This window comes from Catharus ustulatus, chromosome Z (genome assembly GCF_009819885.2).
Source record: "Catharus ustulatus isolate bCatUst1 chromosome Z, bCatUst1.pri.v2, whole genome shotgun sequence".
Lineage (NCBI taxonomy): Eukaryota > Metazoa > Chordata > Aves > Passeriformes > Turdidae > Catharus > Catharus ustulatus.
The window spans coordinates 25,469,412-25,486,309 of record NC_046262.2 but is presented as its reverse complement, the minus strand read 5'-3'; the positions used below and the strand labels follow the sequence as shown (position 1 = coordinate 25,486,309).

The 16,898-nt window shown below is 40.8% G+C and overlaps 1 protein-coding gene across 9 annotated transcripts in view; it reads left to right on the top strand.

Moving 5' to 3' along the window:
* Positions 1 to 13,436, top strand: part of ARHGEF28 (Rho guanine nucleotide exchange factor 28) — a 129,754-nt gene extending 116,318 nt beyond the window's left edge. For 2 of the 9 annotated variants that reach the window (XM_033085282.2, XM_033085284.2), the window contains one exon: positions 13,371 to 13,436. In XM_033085282.2, coding sequence (XP_032941173.1) covers positions 13,371 to 13,397 — 27 coding nt within the window. In that variant the 3' untranslated portion in view covers positions 13,398 to 13,436. Of the gene's footprint in view, positions 1 to 7,282; positions 8,376 to 13,370 lie in introns of those variants that run through there. The other 7 variants (XM_033085283.2, XM_033085285.2, XM_033085286.2 and 4 more) reach the window with 5 other exon arrangements.
* The last annotated feature ends 3,462 nt before the right edge of the window (positions 13,437 to 16,898 follow it).

The window sequence follows — 16,898 nt, the reverse complement described above, 5'->3', positions numbered from 1 at the left end:
TTAATGAGCTGGAAAAGAAGTAGGTCAATAAAACATGTGTTCATTGTTAGCAAAATACCTGTTGGACCACGTGTTTGTCTGTAATTGACCATCTAAAGCTTCAAAGTGTAGCACAAAGACAGTTTAACAGGGAATTCATACTTAAATAAATTAGTATTAAGCAGAAGCAGACAGCTGTCAGGCAGTCTGCCCTGCCAAGGTGAGACTGTGCGTATTTAATGCACAGACAAATTATGATTTCAAATCAGACCTATTTTTAAGTCTCTCTTATTGATATGCATTAGAAAAACAGCATACCAAAAATAGCTTAAAACCCATGTGCTTTAAAAACCAATACAACTGATAACATAGCCATGCAGCTAGGTTAAAATTTTAATCAACCTAATCAATTTTAATTAACATGCTATGAATATGGTGTCAAAGTGACACTGTCAGTATCTGAGCTTGAGTTAGTTTTAAAATCTTTTCTTTGGTAAATCCCAGTGTTAGAAATAGTATGTTTACTGGGCTGTAATAAAAGAAAAATGACTGCATCATCATATTACTCCAAAACCTGGAGTATGAGTTGGAATTTTATGATAAATGCCATTTCAATGGAATAAATGTGTATTTTGTGTTTCTTGTGCCAAAAATTAGGTCCAAATTGTCTAGACCAAGCTTCTCTGAAGACTTACAAGGCACAACTAGAAAATGGACCCGCATTGCTTTACCTAAGACGGCAACTGCAGAAAGGGCAGAAACATGCAGAATAATGGCAATCCCAGTAATTTTACCATGATTAAAAATCCAGCATACAGATGTAGAGAAGAGTTATGTTATGAGGTATAGAATTCATTCATCATAGATTTTGAATTCCTTCTGTTCTCTGTCTTGTAACAAAAAAATGCACCAAAAGCTGCTAAGACTAATTAATGTAGGATCTCTTCTGAAATAATTCCTCATCTGCTTTTTGTGTAAAGATCTCTTATTCATGAAGGTGGTTGTTTGCCTAAGAACTGCAGTGGCTGGTTTTTCACAGGGTTGGGCTCGTCAAAAGTAAATACCAGCATTACAATTCCCAGACCAAATTTCTTGCCTTACTTAGTCAGATGGGAAACGGATTAGGCTCCTCTTTCCTTGGTAGCCTTAGGAAAAATATTTTTTCCCGGTGATTTTTGAGACCCAATACCAAATTCAGTTCCCACTGTGAAATCAGCTTTATTGAGGTGTGAAGGTTTGTTGATGGTGTGTGGGATCTCAACTGCCTGTGAAACTGCTGGGGTTTGTCCTCAAATCTTCAAGGCTTACACCTGACTTGTCTGTAGCAAGTGTTCTGTTCTGAAGTGGTAGCAGCAGCATCTTGGTTGTTCCAGGGTGATGCCCTGGCATTTAAGGGTGATGCCCTGCTGTTCCAGGTGCCCAGTGCCACCTCATGGTGCACCCTTTCTTTCACCAATTGTGAACAACTGAACCTGCAGTATGGAAAATCTATTGCAATTTGGGAAAGTTGTAGTAGGTTTTAAAAAAAGCCATCAAAACTCATCATGGTGAGGAAAGGAAGAGAGGCTGATGTACTTGGAGTTCCCTAGGGAATTGTCTGTCTGTTGCTAATGAATCTGCATGGAAACCACTGGGAGCATCATTAGAGACAAAGAGGTGCCGTGGGATTTGCCAGTGGGTTTTTCAGTGGAGCCCATGGGAGTTAGGCTGCCGTTTGCTGTTGAACTGTGATGGCAAATGAGAGCCTGTTACCCTTGAATTCCTTTGAATATCCCAGACCCAGTAGACTTAGCATTGGTTTTTAGGTGTCTGCTTCTGCTTTGCATTATGCATGAGTGCCATCGTGGGGATTAAATAGAGTAGCTCTGCCATTTCAAATAGCTGTGGCCTGAAGATGATGTGTCAGCTGTCAGTCCAAATGAACTTGGTACCAGTTGTTATAAGTACATGTAAAACTGAAACCTAACGCTATGTACTATTTCAGAAAGTTAGTGCTTTTCTGACTCTTCAACATATTTGTTGCTAAAAGTGGCACAAATTGCTCTTCATTTTATTCAGTTCTATTTTGTAAAGAGGGCTGATATGACAGATCTCGGACAGTCACAGAAGGTAATTGTCTGCAAAATCTGCAAAATCCATGTAGTGTGTTCCTCCTTCCTCCCACCTTTTTTTTTTTTTTTTCCCTTCCTATTTAGACAGGACTTAGAAGTAAAAAAGGTATCCAGCCTGGCCTGACCTCGGAGCTAACCCAGCTTTGAGGAGGAGCTTGAATCTGAGGCCTTCTGAGATCACTTCCAACTTCAGTTATCCTATGATGCTGTGAAACCAGGGTCAGAGCTGAAGGAGGAACACTAAGGACTTTCTGTTCAAAACATAGAAACCTGAGAGGTTTTTTGCCTGGAGTGTTTCTTAGTGCATTGGTTCTCCTGTCCTTCCCATAATCTTCACTGTGGGCACTCTAGCCTAAACATCAAGAGCTCTGATCCTGAGGGAGAGAGAGGAGGGGTGAAGGGGGTGAAGGAGAAAATCTGTGGCATTTATTTGATGTGGAAGTGCTTACATCCTATGGCAACAGACAGGAGGTGAGAATCAGTGTGACTAATGAGTTGTTTACTTGGCTTTTGTATCTCCCGCTCCCCAGGTACATGGGCTGTGTTTGTTTTTATATGTACTGATTTCAGATTCCTGCAAATACCATTCCTTTGTCCTTCACCTTGTCAGCAGTTTGTGAGATACTACTAATCCTGTCTCTTAGTGCTGTGGAAAAGGTAGGGTAGCTAGGACACAGAACACTACCTTTTTCCCCTTTCTTTTCCCATATAAGAGTACCATGTTTTTAGCCAGGAGCTGTCATTTCTCAGAGTTTGGACCCAGAACCTGTTTGGAAAGCTGAGGTCCCCTTATAAACTTCCTTGAAAAGTGATCCCAAATATGACAGGCCTGCCATCTGCCATTGCTGTTACTGAGGTGGTCTAAAAATGTACGGAAAGAGTAGAGTGCCTCTCTGCAGTTTCCCAATGCCTGTCCTTGTGGTACCAGACCTAAACTCAAGGAAAATGGGGAAAAAATAGCATTTGTTTCCAGTGTTGAATTTGACAGTGTCTGTGTGAATGAGACAATTTGTGATTGGATCCAGAATTTGTTAGAAACAACTTCATACTCCTTTTGCAAAAATTGGTGGGGAAGAGTGCTGAGAATGCCTGGGGTTTCTTTATTTAATGAAATGGTCTCAGCTGAGATTAAAGGGAGTAAAAGCTATACTTTAGAAGTATTTAATACTGAGGTGTGGCACAGGCTACAGGTCCCCAAAAGGCTGAAATGCTGTCACAGATTACCTAATATTAGGTCACCAGCCTCAAGCACGCCCTTTTTCGCCTTGGGTGTTTGACCAGCCCAACTTTGAAAGACTGGATTTCTCTGGTCTGCTGTATCCATGATGCAGCTGCGGATCTGGCTTGTTCTTAGGAAAGAGTTACCTGGAAGATTGAGGAAAAATATGCTTTTTGTAGGTGAGAAACAGGTAAAGGGGGTTTCAGTTTGCATTCTGGGGTCCAGGGTGCAGGGAGATGCTGACAGCTCTTGGCTGGTGCAGAGGTGGGAGCGAGCAGAAAACTGTGTCAAGAGCAGATTGTGGAAGGAGCTGAGCTACAGCTCAGTTTTGTTAAAGCTTTCGAAATAGTCAGGAAGTATTCTCTGCGTTTATCTAACTATGAAAGAAAAACAGTGTAAATGGGCAAGCGGCTAGCTATGGCCAGGTGCACTCCTTTTGTTTGTCCTCCTGCGAGGGTGTGGGAGCAAGGGGGCAGGCGGAGCCCAGCCTGGGCAGGAAGGGTGTGGGCAAGGGCCGTGCCCAGCTTCTGCCAGGCGCTGGTGATGCGGGTGCTGGTCTGGTGGGCGCGCTGTTGAGCCTAACACAGCCTGCCAGAGAGAGCATCTGTCGGCAGCTTGGAGGGGAGCTGAAAAAAGGATAAGTAAATGCTGAATTTAAACAATGGGGATAGCACACGACTCATTTTATGGCTGATGTTGACAGGTGAATTACAATACATCGAAGGAAGCTCACAGAAGGTCTGCACTTACCTGACTCTTGATCCATAGTGAATTTTGATGTTTGTCTCAGTGCAACAGAGAATGGACCTGGAGAGGGACTGGGGAGCTCCCATGGGTGTCCCAGCTGCCAGGGGAGCATGGGAGAGCTTCTTGGATGCCACTTTCTGGTAGCTGCCCCTTTGCCTTCATGTCTGCTCAAATAATATTTTCCTTTTTTATTTTTATTAAGCATCCTCAGCTTTCAGAATTCTTTAGTAGACAGCAGCTGATGTTTTCAAGTCTGATTTCAGTAGTTTCCTCCTTGTTTTGGGAGAGCATTTCAAGAGGAAGATTTCTCCCACCTTTCTCCTGCTTGGTGACAAGGGCAACTCGGTTTCCTCATGGTGTACCAGAGAGCTCAGGGGAGACTTCTTGGCTACTGTCACTGTTCTACATTATAAGAACCAAGGCTGACTGCAGTTCAGTCCACTTTTCCTGCTCTTCCTTCACCTAAAACTGTTATTACTGTTTCTAGCACTTCTTCCACACTTCACATGCATCTGCTCTCAGGGCACATCATGCTGCTGCCTGTGATACCAGCTGGCCTCCTGGCTCAGCTGCTTCCAGCATGGCAGAGAGGCAGCAGCCACCCACCCCGATGGCAGGCAGAGTGTGATGGCCTTGGCAACACGTTGTGCTTCTATTAGGCAGAGCCTGTGCTGAGTGCCACCTGAAGTGCTTCCAAAACCAGCCCCTTCCCTCTTCAGTTAGATTAAGCACAACTCTTCCAGCCTGAAGCCAGTCACTGCCCCAGCAGCAGCTGTACTCTTACCTCCTGGGTGCTCTCCTGCTGTTCAGGTTTTCCACATGCAACGTATTCAGGAAAAAAAAGAAAAAAGAAAGAAAGAAAAGAGCTAAACTAGCGAGAAATCATTAATTTTGACAGTGACAGGATCTGATTTATTTTTCCAGAATGCTGACAGTTTCCACTGCTCAGCTCTGATGCTTATAGTTATAACAGTTAATGAGAAATGGTTTGGAAACAGCTACTGTTTTAATTGGTGAAGCAATTACTAGTTTAGTTTTGATGGTGGAAAATAGCTTCATGTAAGGTGTTTTTCTTTCTTTTCTGTGTATTTTCAAATTTGTAATTAGGCTTCTCAAATTATGTACTTCATAAACTTTGGAAACAGATCTTTCAAATAAGTGTTTACTCCCTGGTATTCTTATGCACATAACTTGGTTAATGTGAATAGACTCACAGGACTTAAAAAGAATATTAATGCAGGTAAAATTACCCCAAAATATAAGTGTTTAGAAGGCAAGGACCTTCTATTAGTAGGGCTCATTTTATTAAATAAACAAACCAAATGTATCCAGTTTTCATAAAGACAGGCAGACATATTTTTGCTTTCTTCTGTGGGCTGCAAATCACAATCTTTCTAATATGACCATCGAAAAGAAATGAATACAGACACCATCTTCAAAAAATCAGGACTGTTTGACTAATTTAGGGAGTCAAGTCCTGCTGTGTTACATATTGCAAATAAATCAGTTGCAGGCAAGACTTACTCTGGATTTCCATTAAGACTAAAACTTAATCCAGTATAAAACAGTAAAAGAAAGACAATTGAAGACTAATTTTTGTAACATTCTGTGTCATCCCACTATGACTAAGCTTGTTTATAAATGCCTTGTTCCTGCCATTGACCCTGCAGTCTTGGCAGCAGGAATAAGATGTATGTTGCTTATGCTGGGAGCTGCAGCCCCAAATCCTGTTTGCTCCCCCCAGCTGTGTGAATATCAAAGAGGAGAAGATGCTGAAGGCAGAGGCTGTGATATGATGTGTTCCCACATGCCCATTGCATAATCATCCCACACTGCTCCACAGCCCATGCCAGGGAGCAGCCTGAGAGCTTAGGCTTTTCAGGGTGCCAGCAAGCTTGTTTTGCCTTGAACTCCTGCCTCAGTGAATAGGACTGATGCAAGTCACACATATTTGAGGAATGCCAAATGTGAGCAGGTGTCATTATGAATTGCCAGCAGTTAAGTGACATGGTGTGTAAAAACCCAAATAGATCCTTCATAATAGATTTCTGTTGCACATGCATGTGAGAAGTAGGGTCCAGAGCTAGCATGAAATATCTCTTCAGCTCTGCATGAATGATGAAGGCTCAAAGAACCCCAGTTTTTGGTTTGCATGCTTCTGGTATTACCATGCTGTACTAGGAGATCCAAACTCTCTTTCTTTCTTTCTTCAGAGTCCTTTTTTGAGAGAGAAGAATGAAAATTTAACCCTCCTGATGTAAAGTAAGATTTGATCAGGCTAAGATTACAGTGAATAGAATTTCAGCATATCCTTTACAGATCTTTTTCATTGCTGTGTATGAGGATACACATTCTTTGTTATGCGGCTCGTTTTTATGGTAAAGTTGCTTTGAAGAAATGCAGATGTAGAAAAGCCTGCTACTGAGATGCAGTTCCTGGGGGCGCAAAGTGCTACAGAATGCTGACTAGGGATAAAACCCAAATGTAGTCATATTGTTTTGGTTTTTTAAGCTATACGTGGATCATCATTGAAGTGTTCATTGTGCAGTGTTGGGAAACAAGCACCTGATTATCTGCATTTGTGGGAGAAAATTGGAAAGATAACAAGATCCGTGTCAAATAATGTTCTAGTGTTTGAATGCAAGTGTTTCTCTCCACATCATACCAAAAGGATCAAGACAGAATAGAGTAGGTAGTTTGTGCGAATAAACACAGGTAAATTTGGCAGAAAAAGCTGAATGCAAGTACCAGCTGTGTAGAGTTTTAACTTTGTTCACTTATTTTTTTTTCATCCATAAAAGGAAGGCTTACAAATAAAATTCTATTTCTAATGATGAAAACTATATTAATGTTACGACTGTATTATTACAAACAAAGGTACTGATTATATGCTGTGTATTTCCCTCTGGCTCAATCCTGACCTCGTTTTTGTCTTTCCATTATTGTGTGTCTGTTTAGTAGAGTACGGCTACACATTTATTATTATTATTATTACTATTATTATTATTATTATTACTATTATTGTTACTTGAATAGATTTCACTAACCTTGGGTAAGGTACCTCTTACCAGGCTGTAGTATAATTTGTTCTAGAGGAGTGTTTTCCTTTCTAGACAGATGCAGCAAACTAGAAAATGGTGCTAATGAAGAAGTCAGAATTTGTTCTTCTTGATGGCTTGGGCAAGGCAGAAAAGGCATTGTCATGTCTTTCTTTTGTGTGTTACAGATCTGAACACATCACAGACCCAGGGTCCCCAGAAAAGTGTTCCAAACCAGGGATCCATCCAGTCACCATAGGCAGATGAACTGCTGCTGAACCACCAGCCTGAGAGCCTGCAGAATGCAGAAAATGGAGCCAGAGTAGAGGAAAAGATTGTTTACATCTGATAACTTGTTTTCTAATCTCAGTAGCACTTTGGAAAGATAACTGTGTTTGCTTTTCTGAATTTCTGTAGTTGTTCTCTGTATGACCATCTGGCTTTAAGGGTAGTATTTAATAGTAAATGCGAAAATTTCCCCATGATAAATATAGCAAGTAAGTTATTTTGAAACCCTTCCTGTATAATCTTTAGTTTATGACATGATTTCAAATTCTTTGCAAGAAGAAAATGAGTAGCAGGGGAGACAACATTTTGAAATTGTAATGATGCCATGAAGGACTGCGAAAGCTAGTGCTGATTTTCTTGAGTCCTCTTTTTACAAGAATGAGCTAAGAGAAATGGGTCTGCTACTTGAGATTTCAGAGTGTGTATCAGTAACCTTTTAACAGTTGTGATATAACATGAAAAGAGAGCAATGTAAGAATGATGGCTCTAGTCTTCACTGAAATATGCTATATACCCTTAGCTGTTGGGTCATTTTCCTTATTTTCTAGCTCAGGAACTGCTCAGAAGGGGATGTTTTTTTATGGTCTGAGCATAATTGCATAATTGTAAGTGTTTTTTCATGTCCCAAAGCCTATTATCATTTTGATACTACTGCCAGTTTCTGTGCAGAGATGCACTAAATCAGTTATTGTATTATAAGTGTTCCTCATTTCAGTAAGTGTACTTACACATTAAAATTTACCAGATAAAACCATCTCACTGGTCAAAAGTAAAAAAGGGGGATAAATAGTAGGCTTCAGTTAACTGAACTCTTCTGAAACTGCACTGCTTTCCTTGTAGAAGTCAGATCGATTTCTGCTTTCAGATTCATGGAATTCTCTGTGTGTTAGGCAGTAAGAAACATGCTTTGTGCCTTTTTGTGCCTTCTTGTCTTTCTGAAAAAATTGTACATTTCTGTCAAACTAAATAAATATTCTGTGCATTTCTGCAAAACTGTAACTTTGATTCATTGTGAGATTCTCCAAAGAAATCAGAAAACAGGAAGTGGAAAAAAAGTGTCCAGACCTTGTTTGACCTGCACTCTGCTGCAGATGTGTGTTCCTGGTCCAGTGTAGCCGAAGCTGTGTTTTTCAGCTGGGAACATCAAGGATGTTCCTGTCACTGCTTAGCATGGCTGAAGTGCAGCAGGAATGCAGCTGCAAAGCAGCTCATATCTGCCCAGCTCAAGGAGCAGAGGAGCACAGGATTGCTCCCACCCATTTGACTGGGTAAGCCCCAGGTGCCCTAAACTTTGTGTTGTGCAATATCTTTTGCAGGGCATGGAGTTTAGATGTGTGCATTTGTCAGCAAGTGTTTTCTGACTGAGAAGGATTCTCTTCCAGGCACTTGGGTGCTAGGAGTAGGGAGTAGCCTAAAGCAGAGCTTTCTGAGCTGCATGTTGCTGGACTCCAGAGTAGTTTTCAGTCGGTATATTTGGCAAGGAACTGAGCACCTGGTGTGATGAGCAGGACATGATTCTCGGGTGTATTAACTGATGTGCAAGTGCCAGGGAAAGACTGGGCCTGTAGATGTGGCTTCCAGTGTCTATGTCCAGCCTTCAAGACTCCTGCTAACCTGACAGCACTTGAAAATATATGTCTCTTTATAAGAGAAAGTTCTTTTAGAAAGTCTATAATTTTTTACTTTTCACAATTTTTACTCTTCGCAATTAGACTAGAATTAAAATGTGGATCCATCTTCTCTTAAGGGCCCTGCAGCAAGGACAGAGTGTCAGCAGTGAATTCATGGTTGCCACCTGAACAGCTTTTTGACAAATTTCTAAATAGTCAGATAAATTTCTTGGGATGCTATATCCCAGGATATGTGCCTTGTCCAGAGACCCATGGGAAATTGGGAAAAATGAGCAGTTTTCTGCAGAGTTGCCTTCTCTGCGTTTTATTATGCCTTGGCTGAAACATCTGGCATTGGTTATTGTCAAATCCAAGCTGCTGGATGGATAGCTGCTGTCCCAGCTTGGTGTGGGAATTCCCACGTAAGCGTCTTGCCACCGGGAGAGGAGGAGACAATACTGTTTCTCTCATCAGTTTTAATTGAGGGGCCGGGAGCTGAAAAGCTGCTGGCCCAGACTTCAGCTGTTGTGCAGATTCTTTAAACCCGTTAAAATCAGGCAGCATCTTATTTTGGTCACCTGTGTTTACAGTAAAACTTCTGGCATTTCGGAAAGGCGAGGGCAGGAAACAGGTGGCCCTTAGATTTAGGTATTTTAATTGTAGAAAATGTTTAAAGTATAGGCCAGTATGGTCTCCGCAGGTGCTCTTTATAACAAGATGTATTATACACCCCTGAACTCTGTCCATTATTTAGGTATTTCTTAATACTCAGCGGAATTTAAACACAGCCCCAGCGAGACTCAGCTCTTTTAGCAGTCTGCGTTTTTAGTTATTTTCAGGCATATATTAATGCTGCATCTTCTGTTTTAATTAGAAAAATATATTCAAAAATTCTCTTCACCTTTTTTATATTATTTTGAAGCTGGCTTGTTTGCAAAGCCTGTTGTTTTTCACTCATCCCGTATATTGTGTTTTCTTTTTGGTATGCTTCTCAGATCATGTTGCCTCTGAAGGCTCAGAATCTAACTAGTCATTAATTTCAGTGTTTAAATTAAAGGAGCAGTTGCTGTACTACAGATATCCATGGCACCAGGATGAGTTTTCTGTTTGTTTTTTCTTCTTTTAATTTTTTTCTCCATCTTTTAACAAAAAAAAAGGGATTTCTTTGCTGTAATGCCTTGACTTTTCCAGCATTTTTTCCTTAATGTTGTATGCTGGTAAAGTTGTTGTATAAAGCAACTTTAAAAGACTTTTAATGGAAACTTGTAACAAATATTTTCTACAGCAAGTCTACAGTAATAGTAGAGAAGAAATTAATGAAGAACTCGAGCTTACAGTGTACTGGATGCAGACCCTTGGATTTGTGCATTTGCTCACTTGTAGAATGAGGCCAAAACGGAGCAAATTCTTCACTTGGATACTGTTTGAGTATTAAGGTAAACAACACACTTAGCTGCATTTCTAATAGATTTTTCACAAAGATCATCTGTGTCATTTTCAGATTACTAAATTAAATACAGATTAGGCTATCAGCAAAACTCCCTGAAGTTTGTTTACTGAAATGATTGAAAAAACGTATGTTAATGTTCCATGTAAGGAACACAAATCATTTTACTTAGAGAACCCTGTTAGCTGCATTAATTTATAGGCCACCCACTTAGTTCAAAAAAGTCAGTAAGATTTTTTTCTGCATAATTAAGTAGGTGCCAATTTTATAAAGAGCCATATTGCTGCTAAAACCATCTTTGCAATATGATGATGTTCATTCAACGAAAAAGAGACTGTGCTATGGTAAATAACATGTACAACTTGTTCAGGCTGAATTTTGAAAGTGATGAGGCAGTTTTCCTTGTGCATTTGATGACAAAATGGGGAAATAGTGTGATTGTTTGGATACCTTCTAATGAATAGTCTGTTTGACAAGAATTCCAACCCCAAATCCTTCCTATCCAAAACCTTCACTGTGCCCTTCATATTAGAGAAGTAGAAACAGCACTGGTTGTGGAGCATTAACATACTGAAACAGATTGGATATCTGCTTTTACTGAACTGTGGAACTACAGTCCATTTTTCCAAGGCAAACTGAAACATTTGTTGTTTTGTCATCCATAGTGAAGATTTGTATGTAGAAGCACTGCAGAGATAGCTATGAGTATTCTTGATAATCTTAGTCATAAGGACAGCTACATGTTAGCCTCCAAAAAGAATTTTCTGTCTTGCTACAAAATAGTGAGATAAGTCTGTGAGGATGGCCTGATTTCAATGGCTCGAATTTTACTTTGGCAGGCTGATGTCAAGAAGTGTTTCATTTCTTCAATATAAAGGAAAACACTCAAAGGATAACCTTTGAGGCATCATTCTAAAGCGAGGCTGGCATTATTCTAAAGTGTTGTCATCAATCCAGCCCTTTGCTCTGAAAAAGTGCATCAGACAATAATCTGCTAGGCTGCTATGGGGAACTCATCAAAGGCTGCACGGATTGCAGAAGAACTTGCAAGGGTTTTGCAGGCTGTGGAGGTGAAATGATCCTGCTATCTCACCTGGGAATGTCAATATTTTTCCCTGATGTGCAGAGCAGTGTTGGAAGCAACTCTCTTCAGGTTTGTAGTTGGCTCCCAAATTCCCGGAGGGCTATGTTTCTTATTCCGTGGATCAACTGTGCTGAAGTTTCTTCCTCTTCTCCTCACTCCATCTCAGGCCCAAATCAGGACGTTGCCACCTCTTACATGGAAATGTTCTGTCACAGGGAGGTCTGCAGCACTCACCAAATTCTGGGCTTGAGTCTTGAAATATCCTGAGTGGAGACCAGGAGAAGAGAAAAGAAACATGAAAAGGCTACTCTGAGTGTAGAAAAGGCAAGAAGAGCGTCCACTCTGATTGGATGTTTCTAAGCTCCCTCATGGAACAAGCTTTTGTATTCAGAGAAAAGAAGTCTATTTGTCGCACTAGTTATTGACTGAGCATCTCCTGCTTTCAGTCAGTGGAGGGTAACTATCCCTATCCTCTGGGGTTTCTTTCCAGTTTTTAATTAAGGAGCAAGTTTTCACAGCAACATACTCAAATTGTTAGTGAAAAGGAAAACATTAAGAGTGAAATTACCTCTCTGCTGATGCTGCCTTCCTTCACAAAAGTCCCACTTAGCAGATTTGGTCTGGCTTTAAGCTCATGTCCAGACACCAGGTAAACCGACAAGGTGGCACAGGCTTCATAAAATTATCTTGAAGTGCCTGATACTTGTCAGAACAACTTGTATCTGAGTTCAGGCAGTGAACTCAGGACAGTGACAATGCTGCGGGTAAAGGAAGGACCTGGAGGATACAAAGCTAAGGTGTGACCTCCTTTGAAGCATGTGTCAAATTAATGATTTACTCTGAGATCTGGCAGTGCTCCATGGATGTCCTGTGAACAGAAAAAGCTGGCACAGAGAATCTGAAAGATTCCTTTCCTTCTTCCAGATGGCTTGAAATTGCTATCCTACCGTGGAAAAGATGTCCTTACCTCAGCCGACCTTCATTTGATGTTTAGGCTACAGCTGTGCTAAATGTCTGGACTGTAATTCATGAACCTGTAGAAAATCCTATTGTTGTAGAATATGTCTTAAATACATCAGACTACCTTCCAGTTGATGCCAAGGCTTTCTGTAGGAAGATTTATCGTGATAATTTTCCTTAATGTTCTCAGTAAACATCTACTACTCCAGACTAGAGGGTGTGGTTGGTATTTTTCCATGTCTGGCAGTGCAGAGCTTGTTACCATGAAGTGAAACTCGAGCGTATAGGAAGCAAAGTGTGCTTGTGGTTGATCTATGGATGGTGAGTGGATGGTTCCTTCAGAAACTACAGATGCCTGTTAACGTTCCAGGTAAGCTACAAGGATATTCCTCTGGATGGCCCCTAAGAGGAATGCTGGGTGTTGAGGGAAGGCTTCCAGCTCTGGGATTTGTACATGGATATCATCAGTTCAATGGTGCTAGCATCTTGGTAATCCAGAAAAGCAAACCTGGCTATGAGACCAAGCCATTTGGTGTCACTGAAGCTGATGCCTGGGAGCAGGGCTGCATGTTCAATCCTGCTTTGCCACACAGCAGAGTGCTGGGGCCCTGTCTTTGCATTGCTCAGGTCACCCCCCTGCCTGGCTCTCATCTCTTCAGTGCCTCTCTTGGAGCTGGATGGCTGTGTGCAGGCTGTGAGACATGGCCTGCAGCCTTGGGAAACCTCTCTTGGCATATAAAATAAATGCTGAGCACTGAAGGATATTTCACAGAAAGTAATTATTGACAGAAGGTAGGGTGCATCAGCTGTTTTACCGGAAATCACAATTTGCACAGCAGAAGTTCAATTTCTAATCCTGACTCCAGCTGTTCTCATTTAATTTACAGCATAATCCTTCAAAGGGATCAGGATAACAACTTTCAAGGACAAGATATGGAACTACTAAAAGGTGAGGAAGAAGTTTAGCTTATTAGTAAATGGTTGTTTACTTCTGCTTGTTCTACAAGCAGGACTGTGTTGCAGTCTCATGAACTAAAAACCCAATGAAATGGCATACTTCCAACATACTTCTCAAGGACACTGATCATGTGTAACAGCATGGTTTGCAGACACCAAACTCAAAATATTCTTCTTTCTGGGAAACTTGAAGTTCAGAACACCTGGACTGTTGAAATTCACCAGAATGCAGTCCTTCCATCTATAATTTCAATTAATGAAAGTCAACTATGCTCACCACTTAATTTCACAATTGCCTTCTGATAAGCAGAAACATCTCCCTAAACATTGGTCAGATGTATCCAACCTATTATTTCTGCTACTACCGTCAACAGTTCTGGCGTAATTATAGAGCTGGGCCTGAACACAAAAGAGATCCAAGCTTGACAGACTCAGAGAGAATGCTTCATTTCCACACAAAGTTAGAATATGAACTGTCAGACAAAGTGATAAGGACTCAAAAATAAGTGACTAGAAATAAGCAGCACAAGCAATAGTGGAAACTGCTTCTTTTTTACAGCATTCAGGGAGTCACTGACCAAAATACCTGCATAGGTATTCTGTGAAATTTCATTCTTATAACAATAATGTCTTATTATTTGATTAGGGATTTTGTTAATGTGTGTTTACTGTATAATTAAACTGCTGGGTCACTCTAATGATGAAGGTAAAGCTGAATAAGATGGACTGGGATATAAAATTTTATGACCAGATAGCAGGAAGTATTTTCATGGATCAAGAAAGCACAGTGGGCAGAGAAGGAGAATGAGATTACATTGTCTAATCTCCTGGAGATAATCTTGCCTTTCTCTGTCTCCTGCTGTGTCATGTCTGCCTCCCCAGCACAAAATCAGGATGCTCTGGACCTTTTGCAGCAGGCATCTGGCCTGGGTTTGTCTCCCCAGGGGCAGAGATGTTAGGGTGTGGGGAGCCCACAGATGTGCCCCATGCTGGTGAGGATGGCTTCCCCATGCTGCCAGCAGCCCCTCTACACTAAAAAAGGGATTTTACTCTGTACTGCAGAGAAACTATGCACTGCAAATATCACACACTCAGCCTCTCGTATATTTGGTGCTCTCTTTCATGCTACCATGTAATAAAAGGCAATTGACAAGGATATGAAGTACTACCTTCTAAAATGCAACATCTCTATGAAAATTCAAAATGTGCTCAAATTTTTACAAAGTAACAAGGGTCAAGTACGGTTATAATAATTAACAACATGTGTGTTGTTTAATCTTCAAAGCAAGCTTTACCTTTAGATGTCCATAATTTACTCAGTAAATATTGTTCCTCTTACTTCAAAAGGAAGCAATAATTAGATTATGCCTGGACTCAGATTAACATTTAATTTGTGCATAGTTTCAGACCAACATAGTTGTCTGCATACAATAGCAAAATAATTCTTTTTAACTCTGTATGCTGTCAGTGTTTAAAGTTGTAATTTAATACCCAGAGGAAAGATATGACAGTGTAAGAGGTGCAAACTCTGAAAGGTTCTCCAAGCCAACATTGCCTCCATCCACTTGCACAGTCACGGACAAACTTTCCCTGGTCCTGCCTCCTTCCCATCCACTGTTCTATCAAAATCCCTACTTGAGTCAATTATCATGGAGTTTTTTTGGAGGTTTTGCTGTTTGTTTGTTTGTTTGTTTTGTTGGTTGGGCTTTTTTAGTGGGTTTTTTTGGGCTCTTCTTTAATTCTCTGCTCTAGCTCCACCAAGGGAGCCTGGCTTACAGGCACAGGGGTTCTATGCTGGCCCCTTCCCACAGCTGTCCCTGAGGAAAGGGCTCGCTGGGCATACATGAAGTGGAAAACAGCTGAGATAGCAGTGCCTCCTGCTTTGAGGCTGGCCTAAGAGGATTTATCTCGACAGCCTTGCAGTGCTGTGCTGGCTATGGGAAAAGATGGCTTGCGGGCGATGGCTTGTGGGCAATGGTTTGCAGCTGACCTTTGGTCATCAGGACTACCTTCCCTAGGTGGGGCTGAGACAAGGTTTTAATTCCTGGCAGGGAGTCCTCGCACTGTCCCGGTGGAGAAATCCAATCCAGTGCCTCCCTCATCACAGCTGGGTGCAAAAGAAAACCAAGAATGGGGGCCCCTTTCCTGCAGAATAACTGAAATAAGCAGCGCTTCCATTAGCTGGAACAACCTTTCTCACTCCAGCCTCTATTAACATCTAAATGATGGGGATCACAGCTTGCCAAAACATGTGTTTGGAGCCTAAACTGACAAGATAAGAGGACTAGTGAGATAAGAAACACACAAATAAGAAATTATTATTTGCTGCTAGTATTTTCTTAATCGCCTTTATGATATAGGTTGCAGGTGCAGCATGCAAAATATTCCTATTCATTTTATGAAGCCTGAATTTTTTTTTAAAACATAAAAATGTGGAAATGGACTTCTTTCTATGCTTTGAAAAAGAGAGTGTCTGCTTTAATGTGACTTAGCTCAAGTGCTACTATACATTTTAATGAGGTAATGTATGAGGAGGGGTCTAGTAGAGCAAGGACTCATTCTGTTCACACCAGCACTGACACTACTTTGCTGGCACAGGAGTAGTTCTCCAGCCACAATTTGAATAAAATATGGAATGTAAAATGCTCTATTGAGTATTCCAAATCAGAGTAGTCTGTTGAGTATTGTTGCCATGGGGACTGTGTGAAGGTTGGATTAATTAAGGCCTGAGCAGATGCTCTGAAGTATGTGGTGTCATTTGTGCTTTCTGCTTGTAATTAACATGCATGTGTGTAGGGTGAGAAACAAGCAAAGAGAGAGATACCCACCTTAATTTGTGTGTGACAGATTTTCAGGTAAAATGAATTATTGGTATATGAAAAGTGATGCCTCTAAAAACGCAGATTAAAAAAAAAGAAAAAAAGGGATAATCAAAATTATCATCTAGCTGAGTCACTATGTTTAGTATAAGAATGCCAGAATCAATAACACAAACATCCCTCCTTGTTACGGCAAGATTTAGGAATTCGAAGGAGCCACTTAATCTCTGAAATTGATTAAGATTAGAGAGTATCTTTTAATGCTATCCTATAAAGTTAGAACATATCATAGCTTTGAGGGATATTTTTATGCATACACAATTTTATGCATGCAAAGAGAGCTGGGATAGTTTATTCTAGGAGTGTGTATGTAAAGTTAAGCTTCCTTTCTAGTTTTCTGGAGTCTGAGCTGCTGACCTTGAAGCAGCAAAACAAAATTTCAAATCACTCTCTCTATGCTCAATAAGCATTTGTTGTTATAGCAATGCTTGAAACCTTTAAAACAAGTTTTCTTTTCTGCTTTGCTTGATGATGAGAGAGTGATGCCCAGTTCTTTATGAGTGCTTCAGCACATGCCCTGAGCTTCACAGGGAATGTTTTTGGGGTATTAGGGATCACACATAGTAGCAACACCTTCCA